We start from the raw sequence: 14,463 nt of genomic DNA, 5'->3' as shown, positions 1-14,463 counted from the left end.
GAGCTGCAAGAATACAGGATGGAAGTTCACTTGTTTGGCGCCACCTCCTCACCAAGCTGCGCGAGTTACGCTTTGAGAAGGTGTGCTGAAGATAACAAGAGCAGTTTTGATGCGGCAGTAGTGGATACAGTTTTATGCAACTTCTATGTCGACGACTGTTTGAGATCAGTTGCATCCGAACAAGAAGCAGTCCAGCTATACAAAGACCTGAAGGCCATCTGTCTAACAGGAGGATTCAGACTAACGAAATGGATGACCAACAACCGGGATGTGTTGGCAAGTATTCCACAAGAGGACCGGGCAACAGAAGTCAAAACCCTCGACTTTGACCAGGAATCACTCGCCATCGAGAGGGCTTTAGGGGTCCAGTGGTGTATCCGGTCAGATCAGTTTAAGTTCCACGTGAACATCCAGCAGAGGCCTCTCACCCGACGGGGAATCTTGTCAATGATTAGTTCAGTCTACGACCCACTGGGGATGTTGTCTCCAGTCATACTGCCTGCCAAGAACATCCTGCAGGAACTGTGCAGACTGAGAACAGGATGGGACGACGCTGTGCCAGACCATTTTGCACAACAATGGTCGAAGTGGATGGAAGAGCTTCAGCAGCTCACCAACATTGGAGTGGAGCGGTGCTTCAAGCCGCCTGAGTTTGGAGAAACAGTGGAGGCTCGACTACATCACTTTAGTGACGCGAGCGAAACAGGCTATGGTACCGTGACTTACCTGGTTCAGAAGAACAGCAGCAACAAGTTACACTGCTCATTTGTCTTGGGAAAGGCAAGAGTTACCCCCCTTAAACCCACGACTATTCCGCGGCTGGAGCTGACGGCGGCTACCTTAGCTGTGAAGGTGGACATTATGCTAAAGAAAGAACTGCAGCTTCCGCTGTCAGATTCCAAGTTCTGGACAGACAGCACCGCCGTGCTTAAGTACATAGCAAACGAGAACATGAGATTTAAGACATTTGTGGCAAACAGGGTCGCTACAATCTTACAAGCAACAAAAGTGGAGCAATGGAGCTACATCAACTCACGGTTGAATCCAGCTGATTACGCTTCCAGGGGACAAAGAGTGAGTGTCTTCATGCAGAACGAGGTATGGATCTCAGGGCCCGCCTTTCTCAGCAAGCCAGAAAGAGAATGGCCGGACAAGCGTGTTCAGTTGGAGGAGCTTACAGTGGCAGATCCTGAGGTTAAGAAAGGCATACTCGTTAATGCTACTACAGTAGAAGAAAGCACTGATGTAATGCAACAACTAACAGAATACTTCTCTTCCTGGATACGGCTAAAGAAGGCGGTGGCGTGGCTCATTCGAGTCAAAGGAACTCTGGTAAATCTGTCAAAGAAGAAAAAAGAAATGAATGAACTATACAAGGACCAAGAACAAGTAAACAAATACATGACAAGATACAAGAAGAGTCTCAAACAGACTTACCTGACTCTGGATGATCTGCGACAAGCTGAGCTGGATATCATCCGCCATTGTCAGCAAAAGAAGTTCCAAGAGGAAGTATCTGCTCTTCAGAGAAAAGAGCCCGTCAAGAAAAGTAGTCGAATCTGCAGACTGAATCCGCAACTTCAGGAGGGAATCCTTCGTGTCGGAGGCAGGCTCAGTCGAGCATCCATGCCGGCCGAAGCCAAGCACCCGATGCTCCTGCCTAAAGACCATCGTGTGGCTGATCTGATTCTCCAGGATGCACATGAGCGACTGGGACACAGCGGACGCAATCATGTCTTGTCTCATGTACGTCAACGATACTGGATTATCGACGCCCCATCAGCAATCAGGAAAATGCTGTCTCGCTGTACTACCTGTCGAAGACTTCATGGTGCATCAGGCACACAAATGATGGCGGACTTACCAAGAAACAGAGTGATACCGGACGAACCACCTTTTACCAGAAGTGGAGTTGATCTGTTTGGACCATTCAATGTAAAAAGAGGAAGATCATATGTAAAAAGGTACGGGGTTATATTTACCTGTCTCGCAAGTCGTGCAGTCCACATCGAAATGGCGACATCACTGGAAACAGACTCCTTTATTCATGCTCTGCGTCGCTTCATCGCAAGGAGGGGTCAAGTGAAGGAAATGCGATCCGATAATGGGACTAATTTCGTCGGAGCCGACCGCGAGCTCAGAAAGGCTGTAAAGGAGTGGAATACTTCACAAATTGAGGACAGCTTGCTCCAGCGTGACATCAAATGGATATTCAATCCTCCATCCGGATCACACCACGGAGGGGTGTGGGAGAGAATCATCCGCTCCATCAGAAAGATCATGGTTGCTACGCTGAGAGAACAAAGCTTGGATGAAGAAGGTCTTCAAACGTTCTTTTGCGAATGTGAGGCCATTTTGAACAGTAGGCCTATTACTACGCCTTCAAATGACATGAACGATCTGGAAGCTCTCACCCCACAGCACTTGCTGCTGCTGAAGACTCAACCAAACTTACCACCGGGACTCTTCCAGACAGATGACAATTATGCGCGCAGAAAATGGAGGCAAGTCCAGTATATGAGCGATCTCTTCTGGAAGCGCTGGACCAGAGAGTACCTCCCTCTACTCCAGAAAAGACAGAAATGGAACCACCCATCACGGAACTTCATCCCAGGAGATGTAGTCTTGATAGTCGATGAATCCGCGCCTAGGGGATCTTGGCTGATGGGAAGGATCGTCAAGACTATGGAGGATGAGCATGGAATGGTCCGGAAGGTTCGAGTCAAGACAAAGACTAATGAGCTTGAGAGGCCAATAACAAAGCTCTGCTTACTTCAAGAAGCAGCATAAGGAGGACTGTTACTTACCTGATTAAAAGTGTTTTTGATTTGTGTTACTGGGAAGAAAGACTTTCTTCATATAAGTTGTAATTGTTTCTGCCCTAGAAAGCAATTAGGGGCCGGGTATGTAGAGGCAGAATTAGAGTTTGTGATAGAAATACAGTTCATATGATTAAAAGGTGTTAAGAAGATGCATAATTCAATAATATACAAGTATACAGGATTTAATGATTAATAATTTCATTTACAAGTTTATATAGTGGTTAAAAATGTTAAAAGCATATTGGTATTCATGTTTTACGTGATTCAGTATATATTGGTAAAATGTGTACTTCCCCTTTAAGAACGCTTGTGGGTGTGTGTTTTGCCCTGTGGATATGTGAGCAGGCAGTCAGAGCTTGAGAGCAGGATAAGCAAACGGTTTTCTTACCTGCCTTTTAGTAATTAGTTGCTACAAGTGTGTTAGCTAGCCACTGTGTTTTGTAATCCTGTGGAATAAACCTGGCGATTTTTTATATTTTTCTTCACAACAAAAAACGTTGTCAGAGTGGATTTTGTTGACCTGCATAGCTGGGCTAGCTACAGACACTGCCTGTGGAAAGCAACTTCTTGCTAACAATAGAGTTGAGTAAGCCACTGCAAGATCTCATGCTCACATTATTTAAACCTCTACACACATACTGCCTCATTTAGCTGGTGAAAGGATCACAATAAATGTTTTTATTTTTTATTTATTTTACTCTAAATGGTTTTTTAGAGTTTTTTAAGTTTCTCTTCTCCTTTCCTCTCATCTCACCCCTTTCCTGTCTATATTTTCATGCATCTGTTCCTTCTCTTTCAGTCAATCTCCAAGGGCACCTATTTTGTTGTTGTGACTGCCATTAACTGGCGCCATTTTCTGAAAAAACAGGCTCTAGTCTATCCAATGCATTGACATGAGTACAAATCAACGCAAGCTACTCCAAACAACACAGAGCAGGAGTGCAAATAAAGAACAGCTGAAAACAACTGTTGTACATTACCTCCCCCCCCCCTCATGAGGAACGAGCTCTATACTCCCCCCAAGCACTCTGGTTTCATACTAACCGTAAACTCACTGATACTGTAGATCCAGACCTCACCAGACCCAGAGGACAATAAACTGCCCACGCTAGTTTTCCTCAGACATCCTCGGCTGCAGGCTCCAAAACACAGCACATAGTTTTGGGCAAGCTACTTTTACAGTGTAATGAGCCAGCTAAAAGTGTTACTCTGCATTAATTGAAGCTTCACGACACTGAAGCTACTACCCAGAGAAAAGTAGAAAGCTAAGCTACAACAGCAAAGAACCTTACTACATTAAAGCTATTTTTTAACATCAAGCATCTTTATTCCATCCATCCATCTATCTATCTATCTATCTATCTATCTATCTATCTATCTATCTATCTATCTATCTATCTATCTATCTATCTATCTATCTATCTATCTATCTATCTATCTATCTATCTATCTATCTATCTATCTATCTATCTATCTATCTATCTATCTATCTATCTATCTATCTATCTATCTATCTCTCTGTCTATCTATCTGACTAGCTATCTATAGCTGGCTACCTATCTATCTGCAGTCGACTATGCATGTAGACTTTGATGTGGAAAATCAGTGGCTTTGTCCACATTCGACATCTCAAAATGTTTCTAACATATATTTGGGTCAGGGAGATTTTTAAGAAAAGCTGTAAATGTAGGGCAGCAATATGTTTATACACTTCTTATTTATCACCAGAGGCTGAAACACCGCACACATGTTCATAATGGAGTTGGCACAAAATCATCAGTTGGCAATCTCAGCACAGCAGATCACGCAATGGGAGCTAACTGAACAACATCAATAGTAAACATTTCCCACAGAGCAGAAAAGAAAAAAACTAATTCCATGCAGTGTACCACCCTACTCTTCTAGTCTCCACCAGGCTCAATCAAGAGGCCTTTATTCTCCTGCTCCTATCTTCAGAAGGGGAACCAGAGCTGGCACGAAATGGCTCTGGGAACAATGTGCAGGCCTGATTGCTCTATTGTGAGTTAGCGGTGGCCTTTGACATCTCCTCCTGAACCAAGAGTGTCTAATTCTGACAAGATTTGTCTGGAGACACAGCTGGAGGGCATTGTTACAGACAGGTGCCAGTTCGACAAAGAAGCAAAGAGCTATAGACAGAAAGAGAGAAAAAAAGGAAAAATTGAACTGTGGAAATGGCTGTCTGTCTGCACATGCTCTGGTTTTTGATTTTTTTAAAGAGACAGTGTCCAAAAGATTAGAGGTGGATAAAGGAGGGAACATGCCAGGCGAAATCAGAGTCCTGGAAGGTACATGTGTTCCCCTTTTGTCCTTTTGGCAGCTGCAGACTAAGGAGGATGTCATGTCCGCAGGGCAGCATGATGCCAGGCAGGAAGGGCCGGGTGCAGGACACTATGCCCACGCAAAAAATCTGGTGTGAAAGGCCGTGTGTCATCTGAAATCATGTTATTGTGCTAACGTACAGGCTGAATTTAAATGGAGGGACGATTGAGCTAACATACCGACAGGAGAGGGGGAGAGGTCACGTTAAAACATAAGACTAGCATCTATCCACGGCCCAGGGGCCTGTATGAAAATAAAGAGGAGACATCTTGGTGTGCGCATGATACAGGTAAAAACTGCTGACTGCGCCGACAAGCTCTCAATATGCATTATATATCAGAAATTCATTATACTATTACCGTTTCTTTATAAGGGAAACAGCCAACAGCTCAGAATCCAACAATATAAATACTTCTAACAGGTTGCATGCTGTTGGGCTCACATACCCAATAAATGTCAGCACATTTTTTAGATTACTCAACATACAAAGCACACTTGAAATGAACCAGTGAAACAAAACAAACAAACAGAAGTTCTTAGCCTGTATTATTGTTGTGTCCAATGTATGTTAACTTAATATATTAAGTACAGTATTTAGATTTAAAAATCCAAATATCATCTTCTTGTAAAACAGTCATTTATTCCTGCATTTTGGAGTGTACAGATAGGTCAACTGTAATTTGTGTAGACTAGTAGTTGACCCATACAGTCATAAAAAACATATTACCACTTCTTTGCATTAATTTCCCCCGTTTCCTCTGCTGTTTTATCTGAAAGCAAAGGTGAGATAGGTACTGTGTCCAGAAACTTGTGCTTGTTAAGCCCACTTTGAGCAAACCAATCAAATCCTTGAACAATCCGTGATTAAATCCCTCTAGAAATTATGCTTACCAAATTAACTTTGTTTCACTCAAAACTATGTCACAGTAAGGAAGCTAAAGAGACCCTAATTGCTGTTTGACTAGGCCTTTAATGTTATGCATTTAAGAGCCATTGTTAATTTATGCGCGTACTTGTTTGTGGGTTTTAACGGACTAATTTAATGAAACCAAAGCAGTGCCACTCGTCCAACCACGTTTCCACCCTAACACTGAGAAAGAAAAGTATTCTTGTGTACTTACAGCCTTTGTATATGTCTGTAGGAATCTGCACTGCACTGGAGGAGTAGTTGACCTTGTTTTTGAAATTGGGATCGTCCACAAAAGTCAGCTCCAAAGACGTTGTGGTCTCCAACGGGATCTCCTCTTCTCCATCGTCCGTCTGTAGACACACATGCATGTGCACACACACACACACACACACACACACACACACACACACACACACACACACACACACACACACACAATTGGAGTGAGCATACAAATAGAAACAGGGGAATATAATACCGCATTCTGTCACCTCCCATATTGCGGCTTTAAAGCACCAATCTGTGGCGCTGGTACATACAGTATGAAGACTCTCTTTCCGACTAAAACACAAAGTCGCTAAGCATTTGGAGGATGTTCCACAGAAATAAAAACAAATGTGTCCCGCATTTTGTCGACCTTTAGATGTAGGTGGTTCTATACTCTCTGTCTCTCAGCCGAGAAAACAACAGGTAAGTAGACACCTAACACAGGAACTCACAGACATATGAGGTGCCATACAAATTAACCCCAACAATAACCAGCAACCAACACCACTTAGTCTCCCACCCACTTAAATTATAGGATATTTAATTGATTTAAACAGACTGTCTCTTCTGCCTTGCTAGTGTTTGTTTAAACAGAAAACTGTTACTGAATATTTCTGATAAGTTTTTGGCCATTTTACAGCGTGTCCGTCTGGCCACTGAACATGACGAGAAAGGCCTGACATACCTATTGCATTATGAAAGTGTCAGATATCAAAGAAAGCCAGAAGATTAAAAGAAAAACTGACATTTAAGCTTTTAATCTTGATAAGTTATCGACGGAGTTCAATCTGTGCCTGTTCCCACAGGAGGAAATGATTGTGGGATATGACAAAAAATGGCAGCAAGATATAACCCCACTCTCCGGCTCAGTTTATTAGCCGAGTTTTGATCGGATTTCATTGCGTATCCTTTTAATGTTCACTAAATGTCTGTCGGACGCATCCTCAAAATCAGCTCAATGTGCAGGTCACATAAGACTGATCGACAGTCAGAAATTAAAATCTAGGAGGTCTATTCCTCGTTGAGTCTTTGTCAAACAAACACAATCCAATTATGTGTGTGTGTGTGTGTGTGTGTGAACCAAGTTCTTTGCTGCAATCCATACAGAAGTAGCCCTTAGCAAAGTCTGGCATTGTGTGTGTATGGTTCTTCCTTTATTAGTCATTGTTCATTAGCTGTCCTTCATTGAATATTTGTATAACAAAACTCACATCTCTGATCATTCCTTATGCATAAGTGCTAAGAAACAGTATTCAACCCACTATACATCGTTGACTGCAACAAATGCAGTGCGCACTCATCCTTTTAATAAAGCAACATGGGTTAATTAGATCTGACATTGTAAAAATATTTGTTTTTTTGGAGAAATTAAATCGAAACCCCATGTCCTGGGCAGAAATTGATTGATGGACCAACTCTAATTGACTATTAAAATGCAATTACAAGCTGTTGTTGGGACAAGAGGGGGGAACAGTTATGCTGAGGTCCCATTGAAAGTCAACATAAGCAACAGTGCAGTGTTATGACGAAGACCAGCACATTGATATATATATATATCTGTTACAAACTTATCTAACATCGTAGTATGGAATATGACATGAAATAAATATGTTAGGATGGATCAATGTGTATTGGGTGGACAGAGCTGACATCCGAAAAATAAATGATCACTTAAATAACAATTATATATCCCTTGATTAAAAATGATTATAAATGGTTTGTCTTTTTCATATTAAATGTTTAAAAAGAGTGGTTTAGATTTTTCTTGATTTGAATAAGAACATTTAATAATTTATTTTATTTTCATCATTTTTATTTTAAACAAACAATGCAATAATTTTTTTTTTTTTTAAAGGTACAAGCATTTCAACGTGGAATGCATGTTAATCACCAGACAGCTCCTCAGGATGAGTATGAGGTTGTGACGTAAGTACTGGCTGATATATAGTTCTATTGGGCTGTATTCTTACTTAAGGCTGGCTAAACATAGTTTAAGTTTAAGTTTATTTAAAGGGACATTGCATATTAATAGACATTTACATGTAAATATACAGGATTGTAGCAAGTGCTAATTTGAATCCTTTGTCCCTTGTCCCTTGTCACATGACCTCGTTGAATTCGTTTTTAATTAGTATTCCAGGGCCCTGATAGAAAAAGACTGTTTGCTTTTTTTAGTCTACACCTTTAGCACCCGAGTCAAGGCAACTATATGTGTTCTTACAACGTATAACATAATATCACATCTGTAACAAGCAGTTACAAGCATTAGAAATACAACTTGGTTCCTGCTGTACCTGGAAAGTAAAAAGGTTTCAGAAAATCAAACTAACGATTGAGACAGAACAACATAAGGCTGCCACTAGAGGAAATGACTGATTCCAAGTTATATTGGCTTTTAGCATCATAACAAAAAATCACTCAACTCTGAAAGTAATTGTAAAGATAAGAGGCACTAAAATGCACCAAAATCATGTACTGTTGACTATTTGAAAACTAACAGTGGTGCCTTTTTTATATAGCTGTGTCAGGCATTACAAAGCTTTGACTGATTTATTTATGAAATCATCAACAAATACCCTCAGCTTTGGTTCAGTAACTGTGGAGAAGTAGATTTGAAAGGGAATCAGATTTCACATGTTGACTTTATCCAATTGTTAACCTGATACTATTATGGATGCTGGCTTTTCAACAGTGCTAACTGGAAGGCTTAGGTGTTTGTTTATCACTCAGTCTGACATTAATTTGATGTCGGGCAGGGAGCTTCTTTTTTTTCTACAGAAGAGCCCAATCATAATTAACCGAGGCAGTGTCTAATTAGGAGCTGAATAAATCCACACAGGAAAGACTGATTGGTTCATTTTCTTCAACCATCCACCACCTGTTTTCCTCGATTCATTACCCAATTTGTTAATTTCATCTCTCTGTTCTCAAGGTTTAATTAAAGGTTGAAGAGGCCAAAGATGACATTTTGAAGATTCTTTCACTCCCGCCTTCAACCAACCAGGGCTAACCTGAAGCATGTTGCTTATGACCCAGTGTGTGTGTGTGTGTGTGTGTGTGTGTGTGTGTGTGTGTGTGTGTATTTATTTAAGACAGCAGGAAAAAGTTAGACAGAAAATGAATCCCTTTGAACAAACAATAATACCTTAAGGTATAACACTACACTCAGTACATAGTTGCTTTGATATATTTTAAATCTTTTCAATTTTGATTGGAGTAATCAGAATAAGTATATACTCGATGGTTGGCCTCAAAGTAAATCACTTTCGATTTACAATATTTTTCTACCAGCAGTATTTTTTTTTTTTTTTTTTAACCTTTATTTATACAGGTAAATCCCATTGAGACCGAAGACTCTTTTGCAAGGGAGTATTGGTAAAAGCGAGATGGCAGGCCAAGGAAGATTTGTTTTTTCATCCAGGACGCTTTATCTGTTCTCTAATGAAGCATACGTTATAATCATCTATTGGGGAAGAGGCGTGTGGGGGGCTTGTCTGTTTTTGCAGAAACACATGCACTTTTAACCAAGGGCCAATAACCCATACAGATAACAGGACACTCCAGAAAAGACGGCTCTCTTTAACGGACATTCCTATGTGTGTTTAATGCAGAAAACAAAAGGAGGCAGGGGCAGGTAGTTCAACTAAAATGCTCTTAGATTAGACCTGCTTTTTGCTCATGTACAGTTGTCATCTAAAATGAATTAATACATTGCACTTTTATATTAAGGGTAAAGTGACAAGAGGAAGAAGAAAAGACCAGGGTATTGAGTACAGGATAGGGAACAAAGGAGACAAGGGTTGGATAAGAGAGCCAGCCAATCACTTACCTTTCTTAAAACGGAATTCTTATCATATAGTAGCTCTAATCTCTCCAGCGGGAGAGCCTTAATTGAAAGGGGTCATGGTGGCAGGAATCACGACTCAGTTAGAGCAGCACTGGTGGGTGACTGCTGGGGTTGCAGGGATGAGGTAAGAAGACCTCTGTGTGACCTCTGCCGCTGTCTTTGGGTGGTGTTGGGTTGGCCAAGTGGGGGTCAGGGGGTGTGTCACTGGGATGGCCTTAGTGTGCCGTGTTAATGATGACTGATGTTCTCCAATTAGATGTGCTGACAGGCCCTAAAGCTCTGTGTCATTAATCACAGGAGTGGCGTGCACAAAAAGAAAATCACACCATGATTTATTGCTCCTCCGCTTCCCGCTCTTATAGTGTCTTCCCCTTTCTATCTCACTCTCTATTCCATTTCATCTTTTTGTGCTTTGGTGAACTAGGTTATTTTTTTTCATTTTTTTTGCACTCCTTCCTCGAAACTTAATCAATCAGCGGGGAACGGGCTTGGAGGGGGACCTATCGTACGGAACTGCGTGCTGCAGCCACAGTGGTGGTGTGATGAGACCAAACTGCAGTGACTTGCGTTTTTAGTTGTTGTTGTTGAGGAAACAGTGTTACAACTGCACAGTTCAGGTCTGCAGTCGAGTCACAGTGAGGGTCTGCGGGGAGGATGGGGAGGGGGGGGGGGGGACTCTTGGTATCAGACTGGGGGAGGACAGCTGAAGTCACTGTCACATGCACCTCGGCTTGGCCCTGCTCTGTCACACCAACTCACCGTAAAGCAGTGTCACCTCACTAACACACACAGACAGCCCGGGGGCCTGTGACACCGGAGGGGGCTGGCATCAACACAGTGTGTGTGTGTGGGGGGGGGGGGAAGGGGTGGGGTGGGGGGGGGGTGCAGGGAAGGGTTGGCCGGGGATGGGAAGTGGAAGCAGGCAACGGGGGAGGAGGGGGGGAAAGCAAGCTGTACTGTACTCACATAGTCTGAATCCGCTTTGGAATCGTAGTATGAAATGGCACTCTCCTGTGCAGAAAAGAAAAGTGAAAAAGACAGGTGATGACAGAAGATATAGCAGCGTCTATATCAGCCCCGACTGCTCGCGAAGGGGGCGAGCTAGAGAGAGTCATGTTTATATTCCATCACACCGTTCAGCATGAGAATATAATCAGCATCACAGAACACAGGAGCAGTAGTGTGATGTGGAAATGACAGTCATGAGAAGGCGTGTAGAGATATGCTGTAGAGATATCAAAGGATGTAATGTGTCTGGGAAATGCTTTTTTTCTAATAAGATGCTATGCGATGTGGCACACGTTCGAAACTTGAGGTTTAAAAACACCGTGGGAGCATTTTCAAAACTGGAAGTCTGCGTAGCGCTGTTGTATGAGCACAGAAGTGACATGGAGTGAAGCGGTTTGCATTGAGAGAAGAAAAAAAAGTGTACTCTCTCGCGGAGTTGTGTTTTTTCAGTCTACACAAGCAGCTCAGAAAAAAATACGGAAAAAGGAAAATAATGTAAAGGTATGGAATTGTGTTACATTATTTTGCTCTGATTACGATTACGGACTAAAGCTACCGGTCACCAGCAGATGCAGCCTCTCACCAGGCAGTTAGACCCCAACCATCCTCCTCTCCTCTGAACTGCCCTCCTTATCTCCAGTGGAGGCAGGCGGTAGGGCGGCTGGGGCTGCATGCGGCAGTGGTTGGGGGGCCTGCATCATTACCATGAGTAGGCTGGCTGAGGACGCCCTCTCAAGGGCACCACAGTGACTGACTCGCCCTCACTGGAGGAGCCCTGGTCATGCTCTGAGGAGGGCCGCGGTCGGCTGACAGAGTAAGAGATACTCTACACAGTACAGGTACATTGAGTCTTACACACCATTTACTCGGTCCGGCTTATTTTCTTTCACCTTTTGTTTGTCTCCTCCCCGCTTTCTTCACTGCTATTTCTCCTGCTGTCTCTCACACACATACACACGCTCACTGCCTTTGTTTATTTGGTACAGGAACACACACACACACACACACACACACACACACACACACACACCTGTTTGCAAAAGTATTCTCTTTCTCATGCCAGCCCTAATCTTTTCTCTAGGCTCCCTTCGGCTTGAAAGCCTCTCCCCACATCAGGACCGGTGCCTTGGCTGGCCTTCAGTGCTAATCATCAGAGACTTAGTCATCAGCTCAGCTCAGTCCTCACCAAAGAAACCTGGTATGATCAAAACTCACACTGACACCAAACATGGGACGGGCCAGCCTGGGTGCCACTTGTGTCTTTGGTTAATGAGCGTGGACAAGATAGAAAAGTAGCAGAATCTGCCCCTGACACATCTCCTCACCTAACCAGCACTCCCTCTGCTCCTGCACTTCTGTCAGAGGGATCAGGAGTGTTTGAGGAGGGAAGGAAAGGAGCTGAGTGGAGGGATCAGAGTGGATGGTACAGGGAGCACATTGGGTTAAGTTGGAGGGTTAGGATGGAAGCTGAGGTCAGGCCCATATGACGGGATGGAGGAGAGAGATGAGTGCTGGTGGTCATGGGTGCAGTGGGGAATGAGCTGCCAGGGCTAAAAATAGCTTGTGCCTCTGCAGAGAGAGAAGAGAAAGTGTGTGTGTGTGTGTGTGTGTGTGTGTGTGTGTGTGTGTGTGTGTGACAGAGAGAGAGAGGCAGTGGCTGTGCAACAGTGTTGTTATGTCTGCCAACAGGATTGATCTGGGGCCCAGTCCTGCTTAGACTGGTCCCTCACTTCTAAAGAGTTTACTCTCACTACTGCGGCCTACCAACTCATTATTCAAGGCAGCCTTCCTGTGTTCCTCCTATATGGCTTAAGATAAGAATACATTCAAACTCAAAAGAAAAAAACACCTCTTTCATCTCAAGTGGGTTGACAATAAAAAGTCATCTTGTAAGTGGACTGTCTGATGTTATGTGTGAAAGAAATGTACCTGTTCATTTAAAAACGATATACTGTATATACACCGTATCTCCTGATACCATTACATGCAGTATTGTCCTTGTTTATGGGTGGTTGGATGGCTATATGGGATACATTTATACTAGTGCTGTCAGTTAAACGCGTTATCAACGGCGTTAACGCAAACCCATTTTAAGTGTGCATATTTTTTTATCGCAAGATTAACGCTCTTTTTGGCCTAGCAAACGTTGTAGTTTTTTCACATGCGGTAGCAAAACTACAACACCACAAACTATACATGTAGCTCGCAGTTTAGTTACTGTCAATTCAAACTGAATATTGCCCACTCCACACATAGTCTGAAATATGCCGTGGATGAACGACTCCCAAAACATTTAGGCTTACAACAACCAGTTTAATTTAGCCTTAATACTGATTTGTTTTCTATGTTGTTTTATAGTTTGTTTTTCAATAAAAACAGGAAGTTCCAATTATGTTTATGTAGGTTGTTCTAGGGTTGGGGTGGGGGGGGGGGGATCTACATTTTGGACTATTTGCACTGAATTGGAAACTATGATATTTTAGAAAACATAGGCTACATTGAATTACAAGGGTGTAGAGAATGGGTGTGATAAGAGCATTAAAACGAGAAAAAATAATGGGACAAAAAGAAATCAAGGGACATTTAGGCTAGAATAGATACAAATATGCGATTAATTAATTAATAATTAAAGTTAACTATGGCATTAATGCGATTAATCGCGATTAAATATTTTAATCGTCTGACAGCACAAATTTATACATTTGTAGTTATGGTTTAAAAGTAATTTTTTCTTTTACTGGTTTTGTTATATTTCTCATTTGATTCTTTGACCTTTAATATTTCAGTTCTATGCCTTCACCTGTAAACTACACTGTGCTGTTTAAAAAAACAGATAGCTTCACATGAAAAGACGCCTGGTGGCTCCCACACAAGGGACAACGCCCTGCAATTCCCTTAAAAAAACACATTACTGAAGAAAGATTGTAGTGATAGGTCCGACAATGTGCCTGCTTTGCTTACACATCACTGCACTGTTTTTTTTACCTATCCATCATTACTGTTCTTTATTGTAAATAGTATACAGAGAGGTGATAAATCAAAGACAAAAACCTGAATAATTGATGGGAGAAACATACAAACGGGAAACAGAGTAGTCCATACATGGCACAAGGATTGATGGTTTGATGAGCATGGAAAAAAGCATATACCTTTGAAGTCAGGACATGCGGTGAACCCAGTTGAACACCTATGTAAGGTTTCTGAACAGGAATGTTCGACAACACTCATAACACCATGAAAATATATTTTAAAAGAAAAGTGTGTTCAAC

General features: G+C 42.3%; 1 protein-coding gene across 1 annotated transcript in view; it reads right to left on the bottom strand.

Moving 5' to 3' along the window:
- cacna2d2a (calcium channel, voltage-dependent, alpha 2/delta subunit 2a) overlaps positions 1-14,463 on the bottom strand; it is a gene marked incomplete at its 5' end in the record, with an annotated part of 142,254 nt that overhangs the window by 44,961 nt on the left and 82,830 nt on the right. The window contains 2 exons of the mRNA XM_080025334.1: positions 6,284-6,422; positions 11,153-11,197. Of these exons, the coding sequence (XP_079881460.1) occupies positions 6,284-6,422; positions 11,153-11,197 (184 nt within the window). The remainder of the gene's footprint in view (positions 1-6,283; positions 6,423-11,152; positions 11,198-14,463) is intronic.

The sequence above is a fragment of the Ammodytes marinus genome (genome assembly GCF_949987685.1).
Source record: "Ammodytes marinus genome assembly, chromosome: 4".
Classification (NCBI taxonomy): domain Eukaryota; kingdom Metazoa; phylum Chordata; class Actinopteri; order Uranoscopiformes; family Ammodytidae; genus Ammodytes; species Ammodytes marinus.
Note: the sequence above shows the minus strand (reverse complement) of the source record. Positions and strands in the feature narration are given on the sequence as shown.